Source organism: Siphateles boraxobius, unplaced genomic scaffold, assembly GCF_051911475.1.
Source record: "Siphateles boraxobius isolate OS27281-9 unplaced genomic scaffold, OSU_SipBor_1 75, whole genome shotgun sequence".
Lineage (NCBI taxonomy): Eukaryota > Metazoa > Chordata > Actinopteri > Cypriniformes > Leuciscidae > Siphateles > Siphateles boraxobius.
The window spans coordinates 834,977-855,667 of record NW_027509203.1 but is presented as its reverse complement, the minus strand read 5'-3'; the positions used below and the strand labels follow the sequence as shown (position 1 = coordinate 855,667).

Here is a 20,691-nt window from a genome sequence, read left to right as displayed (position 1 = left end):
TGGAACCCACACCTTTCCCTGGCGTTCTGGAACCCACACCTTTCCCTGGCGTTCTGGAACACACACCTTTCCCTGGCGTTCTGGAACACACACCTTTCCCTGGCGTTCTGGAACACACACCTTTCCCTGGCGTTCTGGAACACACACCTTCCCCTGGCGTTGTGGAACACACACCTTTCCCTGGCATTCTGGAACACACACCTTTCCCTGGCATTCTGGAACACACACCTTTCCCTGGCGTTCTGGAACCCACACCTTTCCCTGGCGTTCTGGAACACACACCTTTCCCTGGCGTTCTGGAACCCACACCTTTCCCTGGCGTTCTGGAACACACACCTTTCCCTGGCGTTCTGGAACCCACACCTTTCCCTGGCGTTCTGGAACACGCACCTTTCCCTGGCGTTCTGGAACACACACCTTTCCCTGGCGTTCTGGAACACACACCTTTCCCTGGCGTTCTGGAACACACACCTTTCCCTGGCGTTCTGGAACCCACACCTTTCCCTGGCGTTCTGGAACCCACACCTTTCCCTGGCGTTCTGGAACCTACACCTTTCCCTGGCGTTCTGGAACCCACACCTTTCCCTGGCGTTCTGGAACACGCACCTTTCCCTGGCGTTCTGGAACACACACCTTTCCCTGGCGTTCTGGAACACACACCTTTCCCTGGCGTTCTGGAACACACACCTTTCCCTGGCGTTCTGGAACCCACACCTTTCCCTGGCGTTCTGGAACCCACACCTTTCCCTGGCGTTCTGGAACACACACCTTTCCCTGGCGTTCTGGAACACACACCTTTCCCTGGCGTTCTGGAACACACACCTTTCCCTGGCGTTCTGGAACCCACACCTTTCCCTGGCGTTCTGGAACCCACACCTTTCCCTGGCGTTCTGAAACACGCACCTTTCCCTGGCGTTGTGGAACACACACCTTTCCCTGGCGTTCTGGAACACACACCTTTCCCTGGCGTTCTGGAACAAACACCTTTCCCTGGCGTTCTGGAACACACACCTTTCCCTGGCGTTCTGGAACACGCACCTTTCCCTGGCGTTCTGGAACCCACACCTTTCCCTGGCGTTCTGGAACACACACCTTTCCCTGGCGTTCTGGAACACACACCTTTCCCTGGCGTTCTGGAACCCACACCTTTCCCTGGTGTTCTGGAACACACACCTTTCCCTGGCATTCTGGAACACACACCTTTCCCTGGCGTTCTGGAACCCACACCTTTCCCTCACACACTCCTTTCCCTGGCGTCCTGGAACACGCACCTTTCCCTGGCGTTCTGAAACACACACCTTTCCCTGGCGTTGTGGAACACACACCTTTCCCTGGCGTTCTGGAACACACACCTTTCCCTCACACACACCTTTCCCTGGCGTCCTGGAACACACACCTTTCCCTGGCGTTCTGGAACACACACGTTTCCCTGGCGTTCTGGAACCCACACCTTTCCCTGGCGTTCTGGAACACACACCTTTCCCTGGCGTTCTGGAACAAACACCTTTCCCTGGCGTTCTGGAACACACACCTTTCCCTGGCGTTCTGGAACAAACACCTTTCCCTGGCGTTCTGGAACACACACCTTTCCCTGGCGTTCTGGAACAAACACCTTTCCCTGGCGTTCTGGAACAAACACCTTTCCCTGGCGTTCTGGAACACACACCTTTCCCTGGCGTTCTGGAACAAACACCTTTCCCTGGCGTTCTGGAACACACACCTTTCCCTGGCGTTCTGGAACCCACACCTTTCCCTGGCGTTCTGGAACCCACACCTTTCCCTGGCGTTCTGGAACACACACCTTTCCCTGGCGTTCTGGAACCCACACCTTTCCCTGGCGTTCTGGAACCCACACCTTTCCCTGGCGTTCTGGAACACACACCTTTCCCTGGCGTTCTGGAACCCACACCTTTCCCTGGCGTTCTGGAACCCACACCTTTCCCTGGCGTTCTGGAACACACACCTTTCCCTGGCGTTCTGGAACCCACACCTTTCCCTGGTGTTCTGGAACACACACCTTTCCCTGGCGTTCTGGAACCCACACCTTTCCCTGGCGTCCTGGAACACACACTTTTCCCTGGCATTCTGGAACACACACCTTTTCCTGGCGTTCTGGAACCCACACCTTTCCCTCACACACTCCTTTCCCTGGCGTCCTGGAACACGCACCTTTCCCTGGCGTTCTGAAACACACACCTTTCCCTGGCGTTGTGGAACACACACCTTTCCCTGGCGTTCTGGAACACACACCTTTCCCTCACACACACCTTTCCCTGGCGTCCTGGAACACACACCTTTCCCTGGCGTTCTGGAACACACACCTTTCCCTGGCGTTCTGGAACCCACACCTTTCCCTGGCGTTCTGGAACACACACCTTCCCCTGGCGTTCTGGAACACACACCTTTCCCTGGCGTTCTGAAACACACACCTTTCCCTGGCGTTGTGGAACACACACCTTTCCCTGGCGTTCTGGAACACACACCTTTCCCTGGCGTTCTGGAACACACACCTTTCCCTCACACACACCTTTCCCTGGCGTCCTGGAACACGCACCTTTCCCTGGCGTTCTGGAACACACACCTTTCCCTGGCGTTGTGGAACACACACCTTTCCCTGGCATTCTGGAGCACACACCTTTCCCTGGCGTTCTGGAACACGCACCTTTCCCTGGCGTTCTGAAACACACACCTTTCCCTGGCGTTGTGGAACACACACCTTTCCCTGGCGTTCTGGAACACACACCTTTCCCTGGCGTTCTGGAACACACACCTTTCCCTCACACACACCTTTCCCTGGCGTCCTGGAACACACACCTTTCCCTGGCGTTCTGGAACACACACCTTTCCCTGGCGTTCTGGAACACACACCTTTCCCTGGCGTTCTGGAACACACACCTTTCCCTGGCGTTCTGAAACACACACCTTTCCCTGGCGTTGTGGAACACACACCTTTCCCTGGCGTTCTGGAGCACACACCTTTCCCTGGCGTTCTGGAACACGCACCTTTCCCTGGCGTTCTGAAACACACACCTTTCCCTGGCGTTGTGGAACCCACACCTTTCCCTGGCGTTCTGGAACACACACCTTTCCCTGGCGTTCTGGAACACACACCTTTCCCTCACACACACCTTTCCCTGGCGTCCTGGAACACACACCTTTCCCTGGCGTTCTGGAACCCACACCTTTCCCTGGCGTTCTGGAACCCACACCTTTCCCTGGCGTTCTGGAACCCACACCTTTCCCTGGCGTTCTGGAACCCACACCTTTCCCTGGCGTTCTGGAACCCACACCTTTCCCTGGCGTTCTGGAACCCACACCTTTCCCTGGCGTTCTGGAACCCACACCTTTCCATGGCGTTCTGGAACCCACACCTTTCCCTGGCGTTCTGGAACCCACACCTTTCCCTGGCGTTCTGGAACCCACACCTTTCCCTGGCGTTCTGGAACCCACACCTTTCCCTGGCGTTGTGGAACACACCTTTCCCTGGCGTTGTGGAACACACACCTTTCCCTGGCGTTCTGGAACAAACACCTTTCCCTGGCGTTCTGGAACACGCACCTTTCCCTGGCGTTCTGGAACACGCACCTTTCCCTGGCGTTCTGGAACAAACACCTTTCCCTGGCGTTCTGGAACACACACCTTTCCCTGGCGTTCTGGAACACACACCTTTCCCTGGCGTTGTGGAACACACACCTTTCCCTGGCGTTCTGAAACAAACACCTTTCCCTGGCGTTCTGGAACACACACCTTTCCCTGGCGTTCTGGAACACGCACCTTTCCCTGGCGTTCTGGAACAAACACCTTTCCCTGGCGTTCTGGAACACACACCTTTCCCTGGCGTTCTGGAACACACACCTTTCCCTCACACACACCTTTCCCTGGCGTCCTGGAACACGCACCTTTCCCTGGCGTTCTGGAACACACACCTTTCCCTGGCGTTCTGGAACACACACCTTTCCCTGGCGTTCTGGAACAAACACCTTTCCCTGGCGTTCTGGAACACGCACCTTTCCCTGGCGTTCTGGAACACACACCTTTCCCTCACACACACCTTTCCCTGGCGTCCTGGAACACACACCTTTCCCTGGCGTTCTGGAACACACACCTTTCCCTGGCGTTCTGGAACACACACCTTTCCCTGGCGTTGTGGAACACACACCTTTCCCTGGCGTTCTGGAACACACACCTTTCCCTGGCGTTCTGGAACAAACACCTTTCCCTGGCGTTCTGGAACACACACCTTTCCCTGGCGTTCTGGAACACACACCTTTCCCTGGCGTTCTGGAACACACACCTTTCCCTGGCGTTCTGGAACACACACCTTTCCCTCACACACACCTTTCCCTGGCGTCCTGGAACACACACCTTTCCCTGGCGTTCTGGAACCCACACCTTTCCCTGGCGTTCTGGAACCCACACCTTTCCCTGGCGTTCTGGAACCCACACCTTTCCCTGGCGTTCTGAAACACACACCTTTCCCTGGCGTTGTGGAACACACACCTTTCCCTGGCGTTCTGGAACACACACCTTTCCCTGGCGTTCTGGAACAAACACCTTTCCCTGGCGTTCTGGAACAAACACCTTTCCCTGGCGTTCTGGAACACACACCTTTCCCTGGCGTCCTGGAACACACTCCTTTCCCTGGCGTTCTGGAACACACACCTTTCCCTGGCGTTCTGGAACACACACCCATTCCCTGGCGTTGTCGAACACACACCTTTCCCTGGCGTTCTGGAACACACACCTTCCCCTGGCGTTCTGGAACACACACCTTTCCCTGGCGTTCTGGAACACACACCTTTCCCTGGCGTTCTGGAACACACACCTTTCCCTGGTGTTCTGGAACACACACATTTCCCTGGCGTTCTGGAACAAACACCTTTCCCTGGCGTTCTGGAACACACACCTTTCCCTGGCGTTCTGGAACACACACCTTTCCCTGGCGTTCTGGAACACACACCTTTCCCTGGCGTTCTGGAACACACACCTTTCCCTGGCGTTCTGGAACACACACCTTCCCCTGGCGTTCTGGAACACACACCTTTCCCTGGCGTTCTGGAACACACACCTTTCCCTGGCGTTCTGGAACACACACCTTTCCCTGGCGTTCTGGAACACACACCTTTCCCTGGCGTTCTGGAACACACACCTTTCCCTGGCGTTCTGGAACCCACACCTTTCCCTGGCGTTCTGGAACACACACCTTTCCCTGGCGTTCTGGAACACACACCTTTCCCTGGCGTTCTGGAACACACACCTTTCCCTGGCGTTCTGGAACACACACCTTTCCCTGGCGTTCTGGAACACGCACCTTCCCCTGGCGTTCTGGAACACACACCTTTCCCTGGCGTTCTGGAACACACACCTTTCCCTGGCGTTCTGGAACACACACCTTTCCCTGGCGCTCTGGAACCCACACCTTTCCCTGGCGTTCTGGAACACGCACCTTCCCCTGGCGTTCTGGAACCCACACCTTTCCCTGGCGTTCTGGAACACACACCTTTCCCTGGCGTTCTGGAACACACACCTTTCCCTGGCGTTCTGGAACACACACCTTTCCCTGGCGTTCTGGAACACACACCTTCCCCTGGCGTTCTGGAACAAACACCTTTCCCTGGCGTTCTGGAACACACACCTTTCCCTGGCGTTCTGGAACACACACCTTTCCCTGGCGTTCTGGAACACACACCTTCCCCTGGCGTTCTGGAACCTACACCTTCCCCTGGCGTTCTGGAACACACACCTTTCCCTGGCGTTCTGGAACACACACCTTTCCCTGGCGTTCTGGAACACACACCTTCCCCTGGCGTTCTGGAACACACACCTTCCCCTGGCGTTCTGGAACCTACACCTTCCCCTGGCGTTCTGGAACACACACCTTTCCCTGGCGTTCTGGAACACACACCTTTCCCTGGCGTTCTGGAACACACACCTTTCCCTGGCGTTCTGGAACACACACCTTCCCCTGGCGTTCTGGAACACACACCTTCCCCTGGCGTTCTGGAACACACACCTTCCCCTGGCGTTCTGGAACACACACCTTCCCCTGGCGTTCTGGAACACACACCTTCCCCTGGCGTTCTGGAACACACACCTTCCCCTGGCGTTCTGGAACACACACCTTCCCCTGGCGTTCTGGAACACACACCTTTCCCTGGCGTTCTGGAACACACACCTTCCCCTGGCGTTCTGGAACACGCACCTTTCCCTGGCGTTCTGGAACACACACCTTTCCCTGGCGTTCTGGAACACACACCTTCCCCTGGCGTTCTGGAACACACACCTTTCCCTGGCGTTCTGGAACACAATAATAATTTATGCACATTCCTCACATTCTCACAAACCCACAAGGTTGTTTTTTTTTCTCCATTGGGTCATTTGATGGGGTGTTAGGACACCATTAGGTCACTGGATGGAGTTTTTCGGTTCCTTGCCACTGTTGCCTTTGGCTTGCTCAGTTGGGGATATTCAAATGAATTAACCAATCATACCATTGATCAGCTCTACCAAACTTGGATGTCTTTTTTTTTCTCCAGTAATAAACAAACATTAAGTTGTTTTGATTGATACTGTGAAGCAGCTTTGATACAATCTGTATTGTGAAAAGCGCTATATAAATATATATATATATATTGATTCTTTCAACTTAAATTCAAAATAACTCACAATTTCATGCATAGTCCTTTTAATTCATTTCTAAATATCTTACATTGGTGGTCTTTGACCTCTTGTGGAAAAATAATAATATAACATGATATATCATGATATTTCATGACTCTAGATGGGCTTATATCTCTATATGGAGTAAATGAGCTGTTCCTCTGGTTCCGAAAGTCAGTTCTCTTCAATGTGCGTTCAGATACACATGTAGACATTATAACATATTTTTTTGGTAACGTTTTAGCATTTTTAGTTTGAATTTTAAATATTTGTATTTTTTTCTATGTGTACTGAAGCATTCCTGAGGGAGATTGACCCGAGAGGGAAGAACCACAAAACTCCTCGAATCCATAAAATTAAAAAAAAAAAAGTGTGTATTGGTGGTTCAAATGCGACAAAAGTACTGGGGTCTCGGACACTCCGATGAACACTCAATTTTTAACATTAAAAAAAAAAGAATGACCCGAGGGAAGGATGAGGGTTTAAAGGGATAGTTCACACTACAAATAACAATTCTGTCATTAATCACTCTCCCTCATATTGTTCCAGACCGTAAAACGTGTTCATCTCCAGAACACGAAGATCTGAGAGATTTCTGTCCCTCAAAGAGATTTTTGGGCAAACTATTCCTTTAATTACTATGTAGCCTACTAACAAAAACCTACAGGTGTATTGATTCACTGTAAGGATGAAGATTATAGGAGGAATAGTTTTAGGTTAACTTATTTATTATTAATTAAATAATGGTTGAGTTACGGTCAGGGGTAAAGTTAATAGTGTGGTATGATACATCAGTATTAGTGATAGTTCATAAATCATGAAAGTATTTTCATATGTGTGTTAAAGTAATGAGATTGTGATGATGCTTTTTCAAAGCACTACTGTATCACACACTGTACCGATGCCGTATCGAAAATACAATACCACGTGATTGATGATGTCTGAAGCTTCGCACGTCATGCATCATCGGAAGGTCGGGATAGCGGGTTTAAATGGGCTCATCTGATGCATAAAAAGGGAAATGATTATGGAGGAGGCATTATTTAAATGATTTAACACTACACTTCCCTATAGCATAGTTTATATATTTTTTAAAACAGAACACCCAAATTATTTTTTTCAATTACAATTACTATAATTATTTTATGATCACATACTTGTATATTTTATATTATTGATCAATATGTGAATCCGTTGACCAGGCTACACATGTCTCGTTGGCACACATTCATTTAGATGAGATTAAATACTGTATTGATCCTACACTTGTATGGACTTCCGGCTGAACAATATAGTGGTTATATTCAGAGATTTGATATTGTACCTTATTTGTTTGTGTTGTTGAAGCTTAATAAAAAATAAATAAAAAATTTTATGGACTTCCGAAACTTTGTTTGGTCACGTGCTTTATCTTCTCTGCTGTGATTTGTTAGATATGGTGGAGAAAACAAGTGTGACCACCAGGTGTCGCTAATGCGCAGTGTTAAAAGCTTCGAGTAATGAACCTTTTTTCGGCACAATTTGATGAAAGCCTCGGTTTCCCATCACTAGGTTCAGATACACACAGTAAGGTTTGGGCATGGTAAAAATAAAAAACCTGTTGTTGTGCACAGGCGGCGGGAACATCCCGGAAGTGACGGAATAAGCGCGCTCCTTCTCTCCAGCCCAGCAGATGGCGGGAATGCCAACCGCCGCTAAACTGAACAAGAAGAAGAAGAAGTGAATTGTTTGAACACACTCGTTCTTCAGCAGTGTGTTGATAAATGTCCAGCTAACAGTTGCTGATCATGACTCAAACAGACAGAGATGTGGAGAACGGCAGAGACCGAGAGAAGGAGCAGCGCGGAGTAAAGAGACCGATCGTTCCCGCCACGGTGCCGGAGCCCGCGCAGGAGGTGACGTAACATTACCGACGGTTATACACATCATACATGACGCCGCATCGCAACATTAATCAGAGGGATATAAACATACACTTTATTAATCAGAGTGATCAAAACACTAATACTGTCAGTGATAGCTAAAATAACTGCCTATTATGGCAAGCCGTTTTGACTTGTATTCTGTTTATTTGTTCTTGATATTATTAACATATCCATTTTCACTAGTTAAAATGTTAATTCTTGATATCTAATTGTATTTTCACTCGTTGATAGGATTTCTTGATGTTAGGAATTAGATTTCTACTAGTAAAAATGTTAACTCTTGATATCAACAATTTCGTCATCCCTCGAATAAATACGAAACTTTGATATCAAGAATTAAATTTAAACTAATAAAAACTATAATTCTTGATATCATTAACAATTCAAATTTCACTATTTAAAATGATAATTCTTGATATCTGTTTGTATTTTCACTAGCTGTCACCATAGGCTTTAATTCAAATTCAATTGTTGATATCAATAATTGATTTCTTACTAGATAAAATTCCATTTTTACACATCAGAAATACAATTCTTACTAGTAACAATCATACTTTTCATATCTTTACATATCAAAAATTATAGTTACTAGTGCAAATATAAATTCCTGATATCAAGAACTCAATTGTCACTAGTTGAAAAGTTAATTCTTGATATCTGTAAATGTATTTCAACAAGTTACATCTGTTATTTCTGTCATCTGAAAATGTATTTCTGATAATAATAATTAGGAGAGTAATATCAGAAATCTAAAACATGTTTCTAACTAGTAACAATCACATTTATGAGATCAGAAATTAACATGGTCACTAGTGAAAATCGAATTATTGATACAAAAATGTACAATTTTTCTAGTAGCAACTCAATTTTTGATATCAAGAACAGGCATTTGCACTAGTAACGAAGTCATTATTGATATTGAAAATTATGATTGTTACTAGTAAGAATTGTATTTCTGATATGTGAAATTGGAATTTCAACTAGTAAAAAATCAATTCCTGATATCACCAGTTGAATTTGAATGTAAGCGTAAGGTGACATTTAGCTAGTGAAAATACAATTACAGATATCAAGAGTTATAGTTTTTACTAGTGAAAATTAATTTGTTGATATCAAGAATTCGTATTTCTGTGAGTGATGACTTCATTGTTGATATCAATAATTAAAATGTTTACAAGTAGAAATCTAATTCGTAGTATCAAGAATGATCATTTTTATTTGTGAAAATATAATTGTTGATATCACAAATTCATACCCTGTGAATGAATAAAAGTCAATATGTCTTGATATGCCTTTATAAGAATAAACATGGTAATAACGATTTTGATTTGACCAACTATTCATTTAATATTAGTTATATCTCCCTCTTCCAATCTGTACAATAAACCATTTATTGAAAAAAAAAAAAAGAAGAAGAAGAAGAATTGTCTATTTTGATTTCATGGTGACTTTAAAAAGGAGAATGTTTGATATGTTCAGCAAATCCAGGCGAACTTCCTGGTGGTGATCCACCCCGGTTCCAGGACTCTGCGGATGGGTCGAGCCACGGACACCCTGCCCGTCAGCGTCCCGCACGTGATCGCGCGCAGGCACAGGCAGCTCGGACAGCCCCGCCGCGAGGACCCCAGCCTGCTGCGCCACGGACTCAGCGTACGCCAGCGCTAGCATATGATGATGTGTACGGCTGAAGAGTGCAGCAGTAGGTGATGAGAGTGTGTGTGTGTGTGTGTGTGTGTGTCAGTCTGCAGACAGCAGTGAGCAGAGACAGAGTGGCCTGAAGATGATCGATCAGGTGATCTGGTCCAGGAAAATGTCCAACGGTGTGAGACGAACGCCAGTGTCCGCAGAGCAGGTGTGTGTGATCCTGAGAACGAGTGTGTATCAGCAGGTGTGTGTGCCTCAGCACTGAGCGTGTGTGTGTGTTTTCGCAGGCCAGATTGTACAACAGACAGATCCGTCCTGCGGTTCTGGAGCCGAACTCTAAAGTCAGCTGGACGAACACAGCTCATCAACCCCAGTATCTCGTCGGAGAAGAGGCGAGTCATAAACATCACATGATCAAACACCTCAAAATAATCACTCTTGCTTTAGGCTTGTTCGACTTGAACCGGCGCTGCACAGACCGATCGGTTGATGACATCAGAGTACCGCGAGAGCGATTAGAGAGCAGACGGCTCCTTATGCTTTTGAATCGCTCTCGCGGTACTTTGATGTCATCAACCGATCGGTCTGCGCAGCGCCGGTTCAAGTCGAACAAGCCTCACCTCAATGTGCCTAGTTCTTACTCACACCACTGGAACAAGTCCTGAAAGGGAAGCTGCGCACGTCCTCTCGCCGGGCATGTGTCCGAGTGATGTCACAGTGTTCAGCTAGTGATGTCACAGTGTTCAGCTAGTGATGTCACAGTGTTCAGCTAGTGATGTCACAGTGTTCAGCTAGTGATGTCACAGCGTACAGCTAGTGATGTCACAGTGTACAGGTACAGCTAGTGATGTCACAGTGTACAGGTACAGCTAGTCATGTCACAGTGTACAGCTAGTGATGTCACAGTGTACAGCTAGTGATGTCACAGTGTACAGCTAGTGATGTCACAGTGTACAGCTAGTGATGTCACAGTGTACATCTTGTGATGTCACAGTGGTACATCTTGTGATGTCACAGTGTACATCTTGTGATGTCACAGTGTCAGTGTACATCTTGTGATGTCACAGTGTCAGTGTACATCTTGTGATGTCACAGTGTCAGTGTACATCTTGTGATGTCACAGTGTACATCTTGTGATGTCACAGTGTACATCTTGTGATGTCACAGTGTACATCTTGTGATGTCACAGTGTACATCTTGTGATGTCACAGTGTACATCTTGTGATGTCACAGTGTACATCTAGTGTACAGCTAGTGATGTCACAGTGTACAGGTACAGCTAGTGATGTCACAGTGTCCAGCTAGTGTACAGCTAGTGATGTCACAGTGTACAGCTAGTGATGTCACAGTGTACAGCTAGTGATGTCACAGTGTACAGCTCTGAGATGATGCGCATCATGTAGTTGGCTGACATGTATTAATTTAGGCAGAAACAAAGAGCTTGTTAAAGCAATTTGCAAGTTGTGATCATAATGATTACAAAATATAGAAATGTTGGTATTGGTGCGTGTTGATTCAGAGTTGAGTCATCTGAAGTTCATAATATTAGTAAATATATATTCATGTGCATTTGATCTGATATAGCTGGAGAATCAGGTTATGGCTAAAGCGATGCGTCTTTTATTATTGAGCTGGGAGAGTGTACCAACTTGTCTATAAATCATATTCTTTTGGACTGCCCAATCTTTAATGTTCTGAGACAGCGCTTTTTATCAAGACAGACTTTAAGGACTTATTTATGGATCCAGATTTTTTAAGTACATTTAAAGAATCTTTTATAGAATTGTACTAATTTTGTACATGTACTTAGTTTTTTTATTATTCCTTTTGTCTAAGTTTGTTTTCATGGTGTTGTACTTATGATGTTATGTTGTTTAATGTGTATCTGCTATGTAATAGCTGGTGATGCTGATATGGCAATAAACTTAAATACTCCGACTAAACTGAACATTATCCGGAAGGATATTCCAGAGTTTAGGAGCCAAATGTGACGTTCTCTCCTTTAGTGGACTTAGATATCTTAGGCACTACCAGAAGCCCAGAGTTCTGTTCTTTCAATAGGCCTACACACGCCATTATTTTATTGAAAAATAAAAAAGATTTCAATTTTACACCCAAAAATGGAAATTATGAAAATGTACTCGCCCTCATGTCGTGTCAAACCTACAAGACTTTCATTCATCCTTGAAACCCATATGATGTCACACGCGACAAAACACAACAAATCCATTATAATCAGCCATGCTGTCTACACTGGATGCGACGCAATATATATATATATATATATATATATATATATATATATATTGAGCGCTTTATATGATGAACAGTTATATTTTAGGACGAGATGGTAACATCCGTTGCTTTTATTGCACTTTCCTGAGATGAGTGGGAAACAGTGGAGGTACTAGTGATGGAGGGAGGAACAGATGTGGAGGTACTACCGATGGAGGGAGGAACAGATGTGGAGGTACTACCGATGGAGGGAGGAACAGATGTGGAGGTACTACCGATGGAGGGAGGAACAGATGTGGAGGTACTACCGATGGAGGGAGGAACAGATGTGGAGGTACTAGCGATGGAGAGAGGGACAGATGTGGAGGTACTAGCGATGGAGAGAGGGACAGATGTGGAGGTACTAGCGATGGAGGGAGGGACAGATGTGGAGGTACTAGCGATGGAGGGAGGGACAGATGTGGAGGTACTAGCGATGGAGGGAGGGACAGATGTGGAGGTACTAGCGATGGAGGGAGGGACAGATGTGGAGGTACTAGCGATGGAGGGAGGGACAGATGTGGAGGTACTAGCGATGGAGGGAGGGACAGATGTGGAGGTACTAGCGATGGAGGGAGGGACAGATGTGGAGGTACTAGCGATGGAGGGAGGGACAGATGTGGAGGTACTAGCGATGGAGGGAGGGACAGATGTGGAGGTACTAGCGATGGAGGGAGGGACAGATGTGGAGGTACTAGCGATGGAGGGAGGGACAGATGTGGAGGTACTAGCGATGGAGGGAGGGACAGATGTGGAGGTACTAGCGATGGAGGGAGGGACAGATGTGGAGGTACTAGCGATGGAGGGAGGGACAGATGTGGAGGTACTAGCGATGGAGGGAGGGACAGATGTGGAGGTACTAGCGATGGAGGGAGGGACAGATGTGGAGGTACTAGCGATGGAGGGAGGGACAGATGTGGAGGTACTAGCGATGGAGGGAGGGACAGATGTGGAGGTACTAGCGATGGAGGGAGGGACAGATGTGGAGGTACTAGCGATGGAGGGAGGGACAGATGTGGAGGTACTAGCGATGGAGGGAGGGACAGATGTGGAGGTACTAGCGATGGAGGGAGGGACAGATGTGGAGGTACTAGCGATGGAGGGAGGGACAGATGTGGAGGTACTAGCGATGGAGGGAGGGACAGATGTGGAGGTACTAGCGATGGAGGGAGGGACAGATGTGGAGGTACTAGCGATGGAGGGAGGGACAGATGTGGAGGTACTAGCGATGGAGGGAGGGACAGATGTGGAGGTACTAGCGATGGAGGGAGGGACAGATGTGGAGGTACTAGCGATGGAGGGAGGGACAGATGTGGAGGTACTAGCGATGGAGGGAGGGACAGATGTGGAGGTACTAGCGATGGAGGGAGGGACAGATGTGGAGGTACTAGCGATGGAGGGAGGGACAGATGTGGAGGTACTAGCGATGGAGGGAGGGACAGATGTGGAGGTACTAGTCATGGAGGGAGGAACAGATGAGGTATTAGCGATGGAGAGAGGGACAGATGTGGAGGGAGGGACAGATGTGGCGGTACTAGTGATGGAGGGAGGGACAGATGTGGAGGTACTAGCGATGGAGGGACAGATGTGGAGGGAGGGACAGATGTGGAGGCACTAGAAATGGAGGGAGGGACAGATGTGGAGGTACTAGCGATGGAGGGACAGATGTGGAGGTACTAGTGAGGGAGGGAGGGACAGATGTGGAGGTATTAGGGATGGAGGGAGGAACAGATGTGGAGGTACTAGGGATGGAGGGGGAGGGACAGATGTGGAGGTACTAGGGATGAAGGGGGAGGGACAGATGTGGAGGTACTAGGGATGGAGGGGGAGGGACAGATGTGGAGGTACTAGGGATGGAGGGGGAGGGACAGATGTGGAGGTACTAGCCATGGAGGGAGGGACAGATGTGGAGGTACTAGCCATGGAAGGAGGGATGTGGAGGTTCTAGCGAGGGATGGAGGGACAGATGTGGAGGTTCTAGCGAGAGAGGGAGGGACAGATGTGGAGGTACTAGCGATGGAGGGACAGATGTGGAGGTTCGAGGGAGGGAGGGACAGATGTGGAGGTACTAGGGATGGAGGGACAGATGTGGAGGTTCTAGCAAGAGAGGGAGGGACAGATGTGGAGGTACTAGCGATGGAGGGACAGATGTGGAGGTTCTAGCGAGGGAGGGAGGGACAGATGTGGAGGTACTAGGGATGGAGGAAGGGACAGATGTGGAGGTACTAGGGATGGAGGGAGGAACAGATGTGGAGATACTAGCGATGAGGGAGGGACAGATGTGGAGGTACTAGCGATGGAGGGAGGGACAGATGTGGAGGGAGGGACAGATGTGGAGGTACTAGCGATGGAGGGAGGGACAGATGTGGAGGTACTAGCGAGGGAGGGAGGGACAGATGTGGAGGTACTAGCGAGGGAGGGAGGGACAGATGTGGAGGTACTAGCGAGAGAGGGAGGACAGATGTGGAGGTACGAGGGAGGGAGGGACAGATGTGGAGGTACTAGCGATGGAGGGAGGGACAGATGTGGAGGTACTAGCGATGGAGGGAGGGACAGATGTGGAGGTACTAGCGATGGAGGGAGGGAGGGACAGATGTGGAGGTACTAGCGAGGGAGGGAGGGAGGGACAGATGTGGAGGTACTAGCGAGGGAGGGAGGGAGGGACAGATGTGGAGGTACTAGCGAGGGAGGGAGGGAGGGACAGATGTGGAGGTACTAGCGAGGGAGGGAGGGAGGGAGGGACAGATGTGGAGGTACTAGCGAGGGAGGGAGGGAGGGACAGATGAGGAGGTACTAGCGAGGGAGGGAGGGAGGGAGGGACAGATGTGGAGGTACTAGCGAGGGAGGGAGGGAGGGACAGATGTGGAGGTACTAGCGAGAGAGGGAGGACAGATGTGGAGGTACGAGGGAGGGAGGGACAGATGTGGAGCTACTAGCGAGGGAGGGAGGGACAGATGTGGAGGTACTAGCGAGGGAGGGAGGGACAGATGTGGAGGTACTAGCGAGAGAGGGAGGACAGATGTGGAGGTACGAGGGAGGGAGGGACAGATGTGGAGGTACTAGCGATGGAGGGAGGGACAGATGTGGAGGTACGAGGGAGGGAGGGACAGATGTGGAGGTACGAGGGAGGGAGGGACAGATGTGGAAGTACGAGGGAGGGAGGGACAGATGTGGAGGTACTAGCGATGGAGGGAGGGACAGATGTGGAGGTACTAGCGAGGGAGGGAGGGACAGATGTGTTTGTGAACATTTGATGTGAACATTTTCGTTTCCTCCCCATACTTCCTGCCAGTGTAAAGCGTTAATCTCCTCAGCTGAAATAGACGTCTGACAAGATTGCCTGAACCCTAAACACGTTTTGTAACAAAAGCCGGTATTGTCCACTCTCATCACAAGTTCATGTTTTACAGCCGAAACCGACAAGCACCCTTGTGGGTGAACACAACCCAAAGAGTCAGTTTTAGCGAATCAGCGCACAATATTCAGGTCAGGTGACAAGGCAGGAACTCTTTGGGCTCTGCATCACCGTCAGTGTCATTTCCAGACACTTTGGAGCGTTTGAACTCTTCCACAATATAATAATAATAATTTTTTACTTTTATGTAGCCCTTTTTCTGGGTACTCTAAGCGCTTTACATGGAAGGGGGAATCTCCTGAACCACCACCAACCCGGGCCGGGAGCTCCACGAGGTCTTCCCCGTACAGCCCTCTGTTCTCATGACCTGGGAGGCCTAGCCGTTGTTGAATAGATGAGCCTAGCACTAGCAGTGGAAGTCGCTAGGCACCACACGAGGTTCACAGTTCACAGTCAGATAGGAAGGAAGACGGGGTTGGCAGGACTGGGACTCCCACTTTATTAGTTCAAAATCAAGAAAATAAACAAAAGTTGCGCCACGTGCGCCTTCACTGTAGACTTCAGCTACAGCAACGTTCATAGAAAACTTCTCACAGAACACTCTTTCCGCCGTTTCTCCAGCTCTCAGTTCATGCAGTCAAACACTCTTTCCGCTGTCTTCAGCTCTCGTTCTCTGTAACGCGAGCGAGTCCCAAGTCCGTCTCTCTCAAACTGCCTCCCGCTTCCAGGTGGCTTTTTATTCCTCCCACGGCAATCACTGCAAACGACATCAGGTGTTCATCATTTCTCACTTAACCCACTTACTTGCCGCTCGCCTCCCAGCTCTCTCTCCAGTTGCAGCGGTCGCTGAACCACGCCCCCTCGCCACAATCACGATTCAGACGGCTGCGATGATAAAACGATCGTCGATACATCTTTTTTTTTCTCACTGTGTGACTACTTGGTACTTTTAAAGCAAAGTATTTGTAATGATCCATAAAGAATCACTTCCATTTGTTTGATTAATCAAATATATTGGAATTGATTTGGCGATAAATGTTGCGATAGAGTTTGTAAATCGCTTTGCCTTTTCCGAGTTGGGTGGAAGCTTTTAGGGATGTCCTGGTTAGATCTCCCTGATGTTATTAATTCTGCAGGGAATTCGAACACTTCTTCGCTGGATCTCCCAGCACTGTAGTAACAGTGTCACGTGATTGAGAACGGCCCACGAGTAATCCTGTTCTGAGCTCGCGCTGCGCTAAACGGTCCGCACACCACCTCTCAAATGAATAGCGCGGTTTCATTTGCTATCTGATGTAACAGAAGTTGCAGCTCTTATCAATTGGACAGCGTGGTGGTCCTCTCGTGAGACCTCTCGTCGGCGTCTGGTCTCAGTCTGGAGCGATCCTGGCAGAAGTGTGGCTCTTGTCCAGATCCTCTTCCCTTCAACTTCATAAAGCCAAAGTTACGCTAGACTAATGCACAGGGCGGCGGTCGTCTCTGTAATCTGCTGCAGCCACAGACTGTCCAGGCACCTTTTGCGTTCCGTCAACATTACGTTATCAATTAATATTTAGAAAATAGGTTTTTGACATTTGTGATTCGATTCAGAATCTTTCGCATCGCAATGCATCTAATAATCGATCCCCCACCCCCACCCCACCCCACCTCTACTGATCACCCTTTCCAATGTTTCAACTTTCGTGTCTGTTATAACCAATGTCCACTTTTTTTTTTTTTTTTTTTTTGGTGAAAGCCTCTGGAACTCTGAATGCAGTCCAAAGGAGATTGTGGGGAACTGAACCCAAGGCATCGTCCAGGTCTAGGAACACATGAAGATCTCTTCCCTCTTCTTTGGCTGTCTGGATTTGTTGCCAGATCATGCTTGTGTGCTCCAGGCACTGAGACTCCTGCCTTCTGCACAGATCCACATGTTGATTTTTACGCAGATAAGCTGCCAGCCTGCTTGCAGGGATACTGAAGAATGCTCCCTGCCCTCCTACACACTATAGGTATCTCTTGATTCCTCCTCACCACTTTCATCAGTGGTGCGTAGGGCATCTGGTGCACTTTTACACCTGGTATGAAACTCGGTTGGGCCAGGAGAGGACGCAGCTCTTGCTTCATTACTCCAGGCCGGACTATCATGCAGCTGATGTTCTGGAGCAAGTCAAGTCACCTTTATTTTTCAAGAAGGAAATGGTGTCACTGTCCAGCTTAAGTAAGCTCAGTGATGTTTCATTTTTGATGTAAAAAAAAAAAAATGTGTTCTTGCCCGAACTTTCTTTCTGTGCCTCATTCGTAGGGTCTCCGCTCTCCTCAACACCGTTAACCGCTTCTTTATTTCATCCTGGAACAGATCTATTCCCTCCTTCTCCTCCTCTAATGCTTTCCTCCCCTGTTTCTAAAGCTCTCTTCTCCCCTTGACCCGCCGGACGATCTCCTCCTGCACTGCACTCTTCTCTACAGCTCCATAGCTATAGATTATCTTTCCTACTGTTTCCAGTTTCTTCTCTGTGCTTCCCCTCAGTTGTTGTAGGAGTTTGCAGAGATCGGTATTGATTGTTTTTCCACTCTTTTTTTTTCTCAGGTTTTTGGCCACTTGAGAAGTGGGTTTCTCCCCTGGGTCTTGTCTCAGTCGTAGGCTGGGGTAGATTAGCCCAGTGGGCTTCTGGGACGGGGGATTTCCTGCTGCGGGTCTTCACTCGACTTACCTTTCAGAAGCAGTGGTCGATGCAAGGGCCTTGTCCCTGCGTCTTTACAGACTTCTTGCGGCCTTGATGTATTTTAATGGTGTGTTCACACCAAAAGTGAAGCGTATATTGCATTCGTAGATTACTCGCGGGATGTTTCTTGTTTTTCGCGTCACTCGCGCGAATAAAAACATTGCACGATTAGGAGTGTCTTCACGCACAACAACAACATTTCTTTCTGCTATTTTTTCCGTCATCAGCCATGTTGGAGATAATTACCCTCGCTGCCCTGTACCTGTTGCTGAAGCCTGAAACGCCAGGTGTCTGTGTTCACAGCACCATCCAGAGGCGCACACACAACTCGGTACTCCAGGAACTGCGCCTGGATTCGAAATTTTTCAACTTGCTCGGAAGTTGAGGCGAATATTGAGCGTTTGAGGCAGCCGCGTCACCCAATTTGCATCTATTTGCGTCTTTGCATTGACTTTGTATGTAATCTACTCGCTCAAATAATTAAATTAGCGTTTGGTGTGAACACAGCTTAAGGCCTGCTACAGATGTTACCTTGGCCCGGCCACAACTGAAACACTGGAGCTTTTTACTTTAGTGGATTTATAGACTCAGGTTTAGTGCTGATAATCACTCTCATTGTTTGTTCCGTTCCGAGGTCAATTGCCATGTTGTCTACCGAGGAGTCTTTCGGTGACTCTAGGCGTATTTCCTTCCTTGATCTGCTAGTAGCCATGAATGTGTGGTGCCCGTACACTAGCTGTGCCAGGCTCCTCAGCTGCGCTGTGCACTGCGGTCACTGCTTACATCCAGATAAATAGTTACTTTTTAACACGAGATGGTAAAATCCCTTGCTTTTATTGCACTTTTCTGAGATGAGTGGGAACCAGATGTGTAGGTACTAGGGATAGAGGGACTTAAACAGCATTAATATTGGCTTTTATTATTTTTTTATTTTATATAAAATAAAATCTCTCTCTCTCTCTCTCTCTCTCTCTCTCTCTCTCTCTCTCTCTCTCTCTCTGAGACCAGGCGTTGTATGTGAACCCCTCTGACTGCTACAGCATCCACTGGCCCGTCTGCAGGGGTCAGCTGAACCTCCACAGTGGACCGGGCGGCTCGCTCACATCTGTGCTGACAGACCTCGAGAACATCTGGGCTCACACTCTTCAGAAGCTGCTGGAAATCCCTCTTAAGGACCTCAAGGTACAGCAGAACCTGGTGATGATTGATGATGATGATGGTGACGATGATGAAGATGGTGATGATGATGATGATATTGGTGGTGTTAGTATTACAGGTGTATCCTCCTTATCCCGGACATCTATAACCGGCAGCACGTGAAGGAGGTGGTCAACATGCTGCTGGTGAAGATGGGCTTCTCAGGTACATGTCATGAAGACCAGTAGCTCTTGCTGATCTGATCACAGAGATGAATAGGGTTGGGTATCGGTTGGGTTTTATCCAATACCAGTACCTATTCTGTATTTCTTAAACGGTTCCGGTGCTTAAACTGTTCTTGAACCGATACTTAAGAAAACGAAACCGCACACACTACAAAAAATAAAAACCTTTTATTTACAGGGCCAAACTGGACACAATATTAACTTAAATCTTTAAACAATTTAAATACAAGTAGCATATGGTAATAATAAATAAACCAATATAAAATAAAAATTCACATTTACATATCATCAAATAAAACAATATTGTATCAAACAATGTAATATTACTGGAGATTAATAGAGATTACTACCAGGGTAATCTAATCTCGACACGGCTCCAGGTTCCCATGTTTTGTCTGCTTGATCCTGTCATGTAAGTTATCTGGTCGTTGTACTAGTTACGGCAGCGCTTAGCTTGGCGAGTTTGGTATTTCGTTTCCACTGCGTCTTAACTACGCAGCGTTGAGTGAACCGATGAAAGAGAACGTCTCTGGATACTGGTGTAACCTATGTTCTCTGAATAGGGAACGAGACGCTGCGTTCGCTGTCGACAAGCTTCCTTTTTCGGCAGAGAAATCTGAGGAGCAGATGATGCGCACTCCAATATAATATGACGACGTAAGAGCGTCGAGGCGGCGCCCGCACCTTCAGCTAATGAATTGCCGTGATTCTATATGGGCTTCAGACAATCGGCACACACCGAGGGC

At 48.3% G+C, this 20,691-nt stretch overlaps 1 protein-coding gene and 1 long non-coding RNA gene across 2 annotated transcripts in view; both read left to right on the top strand.

The window, feature by feature from the left end:
- The first annotated feature begins 8,151 nt into the window (after positions 1-8,151).
- The window catches only part of actr8 (actin related protein 8), a 33,364-nt gene continuing 20,824 nt past the window's right edge, over positions 8,152-20,691 (top strand). The window contains exons 1-6 of the mRNA XM_077217638.1: positions 8,152-8,555; positions 10,065-10,235; positions 10,327-10,437; positions 10,517-10,621; positions 19,572-19,745; positions 19,832-19,925. Coding sequence (XP_077073753.1) covers positions 8,448-8,555; positions 10,065-10,235; positions 10,327-10,437; positions 10,517-10,621; positions 19,572-19,745; positions 19,832-19,925 — 763 coding nt within the window. The 5' untranslated portion in view covers positions 8,152-8,447. The remainder of the gene's footprint in view (positions 8,556-10,064; positions 10,236-10,326; positions 10,438-10,516; positions 10,622-19,571; positions 19,746-19,831; positions 19,926-20,691) is intronic.
- LOC143724508 (uncharacterized) lies at positions 12,624-14,773 on the top strand. The gene is made up of 3 exons (XR_013197395.1): positions 12,624-12,798; positions 14,192-14,242; positions 14,660-14,773. It is a non-coding gene; the product is annotated as an uncharacterized LOC143724508 (long non-coding RNA).